We start from the raw sequence: 12,123 nt of genomic DNA, 5'->3' as shown, positions 1-12,123 counted from the left end.
AGGTTTTGCATTGCACATATTTGTATTTGTACTCTTCCCAAACTTAAGCCTGAAAAAAATGACAACACAGCCCATCCTCCGGGCTTCAAAAGGGATGGACATGGATGTTAAGTTGCCCCTTGAGAGAACTCTGTGAAGGTGGTAAGGTGCTGCCAATGCTATACAAGAATAAAATGACTCAAAGGGGCAGTTCTGGCTTGACTGGGTACCAAGGAGAATAAAAAATATACGAGAACAGTTCAACTGTAAAAAGATGATTTGAGAATGCACACGATATGCCTTTAGATGTTATAAGAGATAAAAGCAGGATACAAATGGATTTTAGATCTTCATAGAGAGATACCCTGAAGGAGACATCAAATGTGCTGGTGGCTCCCACGATCTAGATACCAAACTAAATCAGCTTACCAGCCCATCAAAGTTCTTCTCACTCTGTCTACAATCTGAGTTCTGGTTTGATTGTTTGCCAATGGATACTCGTGGCTTTCTTCCAAAAGAAATCTGTATACTTCCCATTGGCGATCAGATGTATAATACCTTCCAATTTCAGCCTACAACACAGAAAAGAGAGTTTCTATAATCCCTAGACATGAAAAAACAAGCTAAAAAGCATTATGAGAACTTCCTAGTATCATTTTTTACCGAGAAGATGCAGATCCCTAGCATCTTTAGAGCAAGAGTAACATCATAGAAAACTCGTGGCCTTCCCTTTCCAGACAATTCTACAGGATTAGCAACCAAGAGTTCAGTGTCTGGTCCCCGGTTAGCAATACTCACCCGCAATGGGTGAAGCATCTCCACCTTTAAACGGGAACACAATGCACTTTGCTTTTCAGGATCCACTATCTTTTTGCCATCCATTTGCTGAACAAAAAGGTCTACATCCCGGTAACCTTTGGTACTCGATGTGTATCGACCATAAGCTATCTAGATGACAAGCAACAAAAGAATTCATATCTAAGAATAGCCAAAGTACCAATTTTACTAAACAGAGCCAAAAACCAATTGTAGCATATATTAAGATACATAGGTGCATGATTATGTACTATGAACTACTGCGGGAGGTACCATGAGGAGCTAGTCCCACTGGCAAATTGCAGTTGCCAGTTGGACAGCAAAATCAGATAAGACCTAAATCAAACTGACTACATTATCCTAGCCATTTAACCTACCTTATATTAAGAAAGTTGGACAAAATACATAACTCATAAGATTAACAGTAAAAAAGAAAGCCCAGAAATTTCCAAAGAGAAATCATCTGAGTGGTTCAGTTGGAGAGCTCCTAGATAGGACCCATGTTGACTTTATCCAACATCAGCATGTGTAACATGAGAATTGCTGTGAGGTTGCTCTAAGATCTGCTTAATATTGGTAGATTTTTAGAAACTTAAAGTTCATATAATATACACAACTTCATCGTTACTGCCATAAATAGACGACTAGGATCCATGCTACTCGATGACAGGCACATCAATGATGTTCAGAGGAGAAAGAAAGAGAATGAATGGTCTGGTTGTGTCAAATCAAACCAACAGTGTCCCCAACCATCTGCAGCACCTGACATCTAAACTAACCTCAGCAATGCTGAAGATACAAGATTTTTCCCCAGTTTGGTGTAAAAGTGGGGGACCACCCAGGCTAATGTTCTAATATGTTTGGTTTATGAAGCACCCGTGTCCTAGCTTTGCTCATCCTACACATTAAACCTTAAACGAATTAGATGAATGTGAGTAGAATACACTACAAGTACCTGAATATTGCAATCCTTCATTGTTCTCATAATGTCATATAAAAGACCCTTTTGATCAACACAATGCATTTGAATCAAGGTATGAGCTGGGCTCAAGGAGTTGTCTATTGTAACACAAGCCTTTTTGAGTTTAGTCAAATCTGCACTAAGAGCTTGAGAGCGAGTTTCCTTGTCTGAGAACTCACAATTAAACAATTCCTCAGCAGCTTCTGATGAAATAGAAGAGACACCTTGCTGCATTTCATATTCAGGTCCTGCCAGCTGGAGCTCACAGCTGACACAGGACTCTCCAAGAATGGCATTGAGCCGTTCACATGTGTCATCCTGTCGCCTTTTTGTGTGTAATAGCTCCCTGAAATGATACAATCACAGAGTAAATTACCAACTAGAGTCCATATATATTGGTTTTGATGTGCACTCCTGAATCTTAAAAAATATCTTTTCTGTCCTATTTAAGAAAGATGACCAAAACACTTTTCAACAAGGAAATTAATAGTTCGGAATGACTAAGTGTCATTGAAAACCCTTATCTATGTCATGCTTTCCTAAAATCTCTTCCCAATCCTTTCCTAATAATTCTCCCCAAACCCCTCCCTATGGGGTTATCCACTAGGAGAAGAGGAAAGAAAGAAAGAACAATTGATATAAGAAAAAAGTCCTACTAGTGTGTCTATAATAGGTAAACAAGGTAAATTAAGGACTATTACACTCTTGACCGAAGTTAAATTTGAACTTTTATTTAATAGTTCTCATCTAGTACTTCAATTACAATGACTATTTATAATCTCAAAAGAAGGGCTTAGATCTCCTTTTGCACTCCAATTTGGACAAGGAAACTGACCCAAAACAACTTTTACTTGTGCTAACACTAAGGTAAACCCATATATAACCCTTACGCACACCTAATAAGAATTTCAACTCCTAAAACAATTCTAGATACCCATCACTAATCCTACTAAAACCAAATAAACAAAAAAGCAGTTCCAATAGAAATCAAGAAATAGAAATACCCAAATCCCATCAGACTAAACTATCACTATTCAATAAAAGTCATAATTTTCGCATAACATGTTGGATTTACAAATTCTTGCTCTTGTTGGATATGTAATCAATGACCTCAATAACCTATCTAAGGATACCAAGATCATGCAAAATGGACAAGTTTTAGCCTCTGAAAAAATAGGCAGAAAAGAAAGTGACATGATTGCATCTTCAACTGTTCAAAATTCCAAAACCTCTGTTCTTTTTTGATTGAAAAGATTCCACTTTTTTTTTTCTTTTCTTCTTCTCCTTTTTTTTTTTTGTTTTGTAAATGCTATACTGATACACCTGAACTGTTTGTGGGCTCCTAGCCTCCCTTCATATAAATACAATACCTTTATCACTTATCAAAAATAAAAATAAAAAACTCACTAACAAGACTCTCTTAACTAATTTTACTTGTCAAAAAAAAAAAAAAAAGAAAAGTAAGAAAGTCATTGGTTCAATTTGACAAATAACTTTTAGAAGTTCAATTTGATAAAAATCTTGATCATCCAAAAAACATGAAATTGTCACTGGTTCAAGGATCTGTAAAAACTTGATTTATTCTTCCATTCACGTTTGACCTTCCCCCTCCCTTTCCTTGTCTAAATAAAAAAGTTGGAGTGTGAAAAATAATAAAAGAGTTTGTGTGTGTGCACACGTATATCCAACTTAATGATTTCTCATTGTTTGCCACCCCAGAATATTCAATTAGATGTTTCTTTTTCTATTGGATCATTCCATGAAGAGATTCCATGTCAATTTCTCATCTTTTCCACCCAACATACTTTGCCATTACTTTTCTTTTTTATGTCAATATACTCTGTCAATGCTTTCTTTTGGATCAGTTGACGATGAGAGTCTAAATCAATGAAAAGAACATCATACAATCAGAAAACTCCAAACTGACCTCTCAGTTTATATTTCCTAGTGCAGGATGGCACTCTACGTCCTCTCAATCAGCGCATGAAGACTTGAATGGACAAAAAACCAAAACTCTAGTGTGGACAAGCCGCTAATTGGAGAAGAAGATATAAAATCTAGTACACTAAGCAAGAATAATAGGTGATTCCCTGATCAATGTAACCCTTTAATAAGTAATAAATAATAAGTGTGAGCACTATCGAGCTCGTGATTGCTGGACAAGGCAGTTACCAGCTTAGTTGTTCTATTCTATCCAACAGTTTCCAACACCTTATCATTGACCAAATCAAACACCTAGGCCATCCGGCCATCCTTTTACATCCTTTTTTATTCACATGAAAAAGCTCCTCATGATGCCATAATTAGTCTTCACTGCAAATGGCTGAAAATTATCAACCATTTTTATTAGGTGGAAATCCAAGACATGGTAGACCAGGTAAAATAGAAGCAAAAAGTTGAGACTAATACAAAGCTTGACCAAAGCCATGAATAACCAAGTCAAGATTAATAATATAAAAACCTGAGAAATTATAAGGCAACACCATGCCACGAAAACAAGGAAAAAAGAAATTATTATACCAAGAAAAAATATATCAAATAAGAAAAGATTACATACGGGATAACTCACATTCCATCCGTGATAAAGAAGAGGTCCATGACTCTGCCATCTGGGGTTGTCATAACTTTTACCCTTTGAATGGTAAGCTCAAGCTCGCACAGGACCTGAGTGACATCTATAGAGAGGCTCATGACTGATTAGCGCTAAAGACGGATAACAATTGAGAGAGAGCATGTGAAGATAAAGACATTTGTAGTTACCATGTAGCAATCCTTTTCGATCAAGGCAACAGAACTTCAAAAGGTAAACCGGGGAAGGAGAAGAACAACTGGGTTGATTGAAGTAAAATGAAACCGAACATGACGGGCATACAGATAGAAGACGGTTTTTCAAACTTGCCCATCTAACAGTAAGTGATACAGGATGAGGCTCCACCCATAATAATATGTAGCACCATTTCCCATCGGTTGAAACATCTATACACATATGTTGTCAACAAAGAAAATAACCCATCAGAAGAAACCTAAACTCCTGTATAAAGAGATCTAATGTTCTGAAACCTAGATTGAACAAAACTTGAGTACAACAAGCGCTACAATTCTTTCCTTTCCTTTTCTTCTTTTATAGGGGGAAAGGATGGAAACAGGACAAAAGAGTTAGTCTTAGAAACAAGCAACTCCCATAAAAATCAGAAAACTGAATTTAGCAATAAATGAATATTAAAAAAGATAAAAAAGTCGTATATCAAGGACATCAATATCCAAACCCAACAAAATTGCCGACAAAGGAAAAATATTACGACGAGAACCTAATAAGATGAAACTCGTTGACAGGAGGGAAAAGAAGAAGTTAAATCAAACTAGACACATACACGCCTCTGTTACTAGAGTTTGTGATATATAAAGAGCGGTCAAGCTTTGAAGAAAACAAAAATCGTGAAGAACCGCAGAAACCCACTCGGCACCTACATTACCGGTAAAGAATCCAAACTTCAACGTTAGAAAAGAAAATAGAAACAAGAAGATTGAAGCAAAAAAAAAAGGGCAGAAATTCGAAACTCAAAAAGAGAAAAAGGAACGATTCCACAAATATCACTGAGATAATCCGCAAAAGACCGCCAAATTTTGTAAACAGATAGAAACCCTAGAGTAAAAGAAAAAAAAAACGGGAACAACTAAAGAGCTAAAACTGCACGGTAGATGCAGCAATCGAGCAGGAGATGGAAACCAACTGACCTCCTCTAGTAATGCAAAGCCCAAACTCGAGGATGATTCTGCAGAGGTCACATCCGAGTCCGGCCTTGTCAGGACAATTCACGGTGATAACGCATGGTTCACCAGGCTTCTTCCCTTTCTGAATTAACACCACGTCATCATTCGGCACACCCATTCTTGTAGACGACGAGAACACGGCGGCAATTCTGATCCAAGTTGCCGGAATGTCATAAGCGAAGTAAAATTTGGATTGTGGCGACTCTTTTAGGGGAAGAGTTGGTTGGTCCTTCTCCCATCTCCTTACTACATTCTCTGAATTTGGCGGAGAGAGAGAGAGGGAGAGAGGGGGAGGGAGGCAACGAAACTAAAGGTGGTCTAAGCCTTATGTGGTTGTCGGCGTGGTATGCGGGCAATCCTCGTTAGATGTACACATCAGCAGGAACCAATTGGGATCATAATCTTGCCACGTTTCGAACCAATAAAGGTTGGATGGAACTTTTTTTTTCCCGGTCGGACCATCACTACCGGAACCGGAATGCTGAATGCTGAATGCTGAATGCTGATGCAGGTGTGCTGCTGTTCCTGTTCGGGCTTTGACTGACACTGAAGAACAGAAAGATGAGACAGAAGTATTGAACTATTGATCCTCAATCAGATGCTTTAATAACTGTGCTGTGAGTCTGTGACTGTGACCATATTCATATACCCCTTCCTTATCAGACGAAACGAAGTCATGAACTGGTAAAAATAAAATTTCTCGATTGGGAGGATGCTTAGCCATTCTCATTGATTGCCATCTGGACTATATAAATATTATAATTGAGGGAATGGAGACACGTATTACGTGGAATATGAGTGATGCGTCCAACCACTGGGTCCCACGTGCGATACTTGAAATTTACAAAACAAACACGAAATTGTGTGTAACACTAAAACTGTAGTAATAGTGGAGCGCCATATCTTATCTTTGTGTTGTGGTTGTGGAGCCAGGCAATCACAGAGTTTTTTTCTCTGGCCACACAAACCCATGATACCGTACAAACTAGCCCCACGTGGCTTTTCATTTGACACACGATGATATTGATATGGTGCCAATGCCATAGTGGTGGTCTCAGCCTCTCAGGCTCTCAGCTGGTGTGGTGGAGTAAATGTCTGGAACGCACGAATGAATGAAAGAGTAGAACCAAATTGCGGTGCGGGCCAAGCCATAAGCCAACCCGTGATCTATCGAGAAACTATTTACTAAAGCCCGGCCACGGCCAGTGGATGGCTAGCCGTCGTGGATAAGGATGGAATACTGGTTGATGAAAGCGAGGCGGCTTACACGTTGAAATTGATATTTGCTTCTTGCTATCGACAAACCCACTCACTAGTCTGCTCTGCCCGATATGGTGCCCAATCAAAAAGACCAGAGGCGATCGGAATAGACTAGGCAACGAACCCTCGTTCTCGTTGACACTTGACAGACAAATATGTCGCTGTGGAGTTCGGACTGCTCCTCATAATGCGCGCCTCATACCATCCTCACATTGCATCGCAGCCCAGCCCGTGCGTTCTTCCCATGATAATGGTTCATGGGTCAGATTAATAGTGTAATCTTATTGGCCAGAGGACGAGGATTGATCCGTTGACTCGTTCAATGCAAGGTTTAAATTATTGACATGTATTGATCGATATGTATTGTGCCTGTGGCTGTAGGGATGTATTGGATCAGCCACTGATTCAAAGGGTAGCCAAGCTTTAAACCGATTCCTCTAAACCAATTTAAAAAAAAAATAAAATAAAAAAAAAAACATTAATACAGGCCGATACATCAACCCGTATCAATATTTAGAATCTTAATTCAACGATTTTTGATTGTTTTTTCTTTTAATTTTTTGTGAAAATGAAGTCCATTCGAACCGAATGGTCGAAATATCAATCCAGAAACTGATGATTAGAATGATTCTATTTCCGAATCATTCTTAGGGGAAAACCTTTTTCCCACACCCTAGCATTTGCCAATTGCCATGCCGTCTTCGAATTCTCCGGGCTGATGAGGAGAGAATCTTCTACGCAAAAGATGCCAATTCAACCACCCGAAGTTGGACTTTAGTACGTCAATAATTAATTAGCACAATCGGTAATCGACAAAAAGCTAAACTAAAAAAAGTTATAGCAATTTTCATGATACTCCAAGGAATGCATGTTGTCTGATAAAACTTTAACCAATCACCATGCCCTTAACGTCAGGGGATCGATTCTCAGGTCTCTGCTACAAGGGAGTCAGATATCTTACCAACTAAGCATCACCAGTTGGTAATTAATAAAAAAATTAGATTAATTGTATTGAATGTTGAAATAAAATAAGGTAAATGTCTAGTGAGATCAGAGATGGTCTTTTATTTTATTTATTCACATGGGATCAATGGTGAGAATAGGGATGGTCTTTTAATTGTTTAGCAATCATGAGGGATCAATATAGCAGGTGTTTGGGATGGATGCCGTTTATTCAAAAAATAGTGCCACGTCAGTATCATATTAGAAATCCTTTTTATGAAAAAATACATGCTGTTTGGTTAGTCATTTTTTTCAAAAACGTTTTCTCATATCGAAAAATTGGGAAATGTGTGGTCTGACCAGTTTTTTTATTATTGATAACGATAGGGGTGTCAACGGTATTCGAAAATTCAATTTTGAATTCGATATTCAACATAATTAAATCAAGCTTAGATAATTCAAATATATAATGGGTTGAATTCAGATATCCTATTCATACTGAATAGTTAATCGGATTTGAATTCAGATATGATCTGATTCGACTTGATAAATGTCTGAATTCAACTGATTATTTATTCTTATATATAATATATAAAATATTTTATATAATTTATATATAATAATTAAGTTATATAAATAATTTATATATATATACTTTATATTAGGGGTGGCAATGAGCCGAGATTTTCACGAGCTGCTCGAGCTTAACTCGTGAAAAGCTCGGCTCGGCTCGGTTGAAACCGAGCTCGAGCCCAGTTTAGTGGCTCAGTTATTAAACGAGTTGAGCTTGAGCCTACTAGAGCTCGGCTCGCAAGTCATAAAAATATTATAATTATTAATTATTGTAATTCTTAAATTTTTAAATATAAAATAAAAAATTGTATATAATTTTTATTTTTATAAAATATTTTTTCTCAAAATCGAGCTCGAGCTTATGCATTTTTTACTCGAGCCAAGATCGAGCTCAAGGTTCTGGCTCGAACTGAGCTCGAGCCGAGATCGAGCATGGTACTATTCGGCTCGGCTTGAATACACCCCTACTTTATATCAATAAAATATTTATTTTATATATTTATTAATTATCTAAAATAATTCATTAAACAAATTCAAATCGAATTAGATATTCAAATATTTAATTGGATTCGAATTTGGATATTATTTTTCAATATCCGTCGGATATAGAATCAAATTCGAATATTGAATTTTCTAATCATATTCGAATTCGGATATTGCTTGATCTGATTCCAATTCGATCTGTTTATACCCCTATTTAACAATAGTGTGTTGACAATACGAGTAGGAAACCTGAGAAAACGTTCTCTAAAAAAACGATATGCTTATGCAGCACCATTTTCTGAGAAAAGCCTCTTAGGAAACAATATGGATCTCAAACACCACCATAATTACCCGTTTGGAGAATGGAGATATCCTTGTTGTAAATCTTTGGCATTAATTTGATATTCAAAATGGTGTTTCTCCAGGTGGAAATTAGAAAGAAAAGGGGGATTATTCTATATCGAAGATGGGTTTTGCGTTTTCCATATCGAACATTGATGGGTGTTTTTTTTTTTTTTTGCACATTTTATGCCCCTACAGTTATAATGTGTTTTGTGGATTTTTGGCTTTTTATGGGGCCCATTCCTTGAATGTTTGGAGAGTTAGGGAGATTATGTGGATTTCGGACAGGTTGGGCATATAACCTTGTTGGCAAGAGGCAATCTTGGGCCTCTCCTGCATTCACGTTTACTATGTTTTATGACAGTTTTGCCATGGAATGGGTGCCATGGTACCTATTTTCTCTATATGCGAAGTTGATCCGGACCCAAATGGTAGGGAGACACTTGCTGACTTCATTTTTGTTGGAGGCTTTTGGTCGACCTTTTTGGCATTTTTTGAATTTGTGCTATTTGCAGAGGTTTCTCAAATCGCTTTTCTCCCGATGCTCGGGGTTATCTGCTTTATTATCAGCAAATTTAGCATACTTTCATGATTGTAATTTTTGTTGCTGTTAAATTTTTTACTTTATAACCTGAGCATTTTTTAACGAATTTATCTTTAGGCATATAAAAAAAGAGATCAAATCAGCTCTCCACAGGATTGACCCACACAATATCCCACAGCATATCCCCACTGTGTATTCAGAACATCTCTTGATGATAATACCAGATATGATGATATCATCATCAAAAAATCTTATCAATATATGGGGGGGATGTGCTGTAGGATGTTGTGGGGGATTGATTTGAACTCTAAAAAAAAAGGAGAATTTTCAGGATTGAGGATTTCAGTGTTGCATTGCAAGCACCCTCCAAACATGGACAATTGCTAAATGCCCCGACAAGCGACGAACAAGAAGTCCAAGTGCAAAAGAAAATTCCACATTGGCGTCTGCTAATTGCTAAATTAATGCGCAACAGATAAATATAAAGCATCTTGGAGTCTTTTGTAAGTTGTAACAGTAGTACTGGCGACGATTACACTTCGTATAGTCTTCGAGAACTAGAAGGTGCAGACGAGGCTCGTCTGAAGGCACTGGATTCACTTAAACTCAGGCACGAGTTGTGCGAGAGCATACAAAAAAAAGTAAAGAGAAGTGGGAGTACGTTCTCAAAAAAATCTTCCCTATCAAATAAAGGCCCGGTGTATGGAAAGTTCACTCCTAACTGGGAAGGACAGGGAATGGAGGGAGGGACCCTTGGGCACTGTGCTTGTTAACAAGGGAGTGCTAGTCTGCCCACAAAAACCCTGCCCATGCCTACTCATAATACACCACTCTCGTGAATTGGAATTATGCAAAGGATGAGATATTCTCCATATATGATTGTGATAAACATGAACAGGATTCTCGTAGGCAGGAGCCGGGCTTGACATGGTCCCCATTCCCCGACGCCCCAACCTAACCAATTATAGCAAAACATGCCCATTAATTATTGAAGACATATGCTCAGGCGCACTTTACCTGTCACTATTCTAAATCAAGGGGACGTTCTATTATTGTTTTTTTCGTTTTCGGCTGTTTTTAAAATATCACATTAGTATAATAACAAAAACATGTTGTTGAATTGTGTTTTTATTTTGAAAAGCAAAATCAAGTTGGTTTTGTTAAAAGAAATATGTTTCTAAAATCATCAAATGAGTTTTTAAAGTAACCACAATTTCTCTAGTACAGAAATTATATTGTTTATAGAGTTTGATATTAAATAACTAGATGTAAACGTATTGTTTAAGCTGAAAATTCAAGAACATGGTTTTTTATTTCAGTTTTGGAAACCAAGAATATGTTTTATAATTTGTTTTGGAACCAGTTGATTTTGTTTTGCTTTTGAAATTTACAAGAGGAACAACAGTTCTTGGATATGGATAGCATTCTTAAAATCTATACTATATTCTAAAATGCAATTGACCACCGTCAGACTCATTGTTTTCCAACTTTAGAATTTTGTGTTATTTTTTTTGAATTTTTAAAATAAGGAATCAAATATGTGGCTATTTTAGTTCACCCACAACCACTTAGGGAACTGAATGTAATAAGGGCATCTTGTTAAAACCAGCCCATTCATCTCAGAGGTCTCCTCTAGTATTAGTACTGATATAAGAACCTTCTTGTTATTTCAACAAACATTTCTAATTGTATAATGTATCACCCTCAGCTACTCTTGAAAAAGATTCTTGTGAATGCTGTGCCTACTAGCTAAATCCAGACTCAAAGTGGATAGGAAAGAAAACAAGAGGTCCGGATTTCTTAATGATCATCACATTTTGAACAACCAATGTTCATTTTGGTTCCAACCATTTGAACGATATACTGTGACGTGGGATTACCTTTTGTGCAGGAAAAAATCATGTGTATATATTGTAAATCAGCCTACAGAACATTTACTAGACTTTTCCCTTCAGCTCGGTTTCAGGTATCAATTGGAATCAGATATGGAAAACAAAAGTCCCATATACAATTCAGATTTTTCGGTGGAAGACCTATTAGGCAGGGATTCTCATAGAGGATAAAAGAAAGAATTTAACTAGGGATGAGTGCTGCTTACTTTGCAATTAGATCATATAATCTCAAAACAACATTTTCTTTCAATACCCTTTTGCTAGGGCAGTATGTTTCACATGCAAACTGGAATTAATCCAGACATCATAACAAACCAAGGCCATGTTTAGGAGTGTTTAAGTTAAAAATAAGTGCTTATTCTAATAGACACTTATTTGCATTTGGCACGTTTGGCAGTCTTTTTCTCCAGTAAGTACTTAAATAAGCATTTGTGACTATTTTGTCTTTCATTTTCTTTTAAATTTTCAAAATATACCCTTATGAAAGTACTTTTATAAAAACATTTTTGTGAAAATACTTTTATGGAAGCACTTTATAAAAATACTTTTATAAAAGTATT

General features: G+C 36.9%; 1 protein-coding gene across 2 annotated transcripts; it reads right to left on the bottom strand.

Moving 5' to 3' along the window:
• Window positions 1-257: 257 nt before the first annotated feature.
• Window positions 258-6,188, bottom strand: LOC148868123 (ACT domain-containing protein ACR9-like). Of its 2 annotated transcripts, none has more exons than XM_088969202.1 (6): window positions 5,492-6,188; window positions 4,517-4,732; window positions 4,326-4,431; window positions 1,751-2,102; window positions 643-927; window positions 258-551 (listed from the first exon to the last, which is right to left on the bottom strand). In XM_088969202.1, exons 1-6 carry the CDS (start codon window positions 5,643-5,645, stop codon window positions 405-407), a joined length of 1,260 nt encoding a protein of 419 aa, XP_088825328.1. In that variant the 5' UTR covers window positions 5,646-6,188; the 3' UTR covers window positions 258-404. The 2 variants fall into 2 exon arrangements, with proteins under 2 accessions (XP_088825328.1, XP_088825330.1); XM_088969204.1 differs by having other exon boundaries at window positions 778-927; window positions 5,492-6,144.
• Window positions 6,189-12,123: the final 5,935 nt, after the last annotated feature.

This window comes from Nelumbo lutea, chromosome 2 (assembly GCF_056320005.1).
Source record: "Nelumbo lutea isolate HS-2025 chromosome 2, American lotus-T2T, whole genome shotgun sequence".
Lineage (NCBI taxonomy): Eukaryota > Viridiplantae > Streptophyta > Magnoliopsida > Proteales > Nelumbonaceae > Nelumbo > Nelumbo lutea.
The sequence above is the reverse complement of the archived record's forward strand: the minus strand, read 5'-3'. Positions and strand labels throughout refer to the sequence as shown.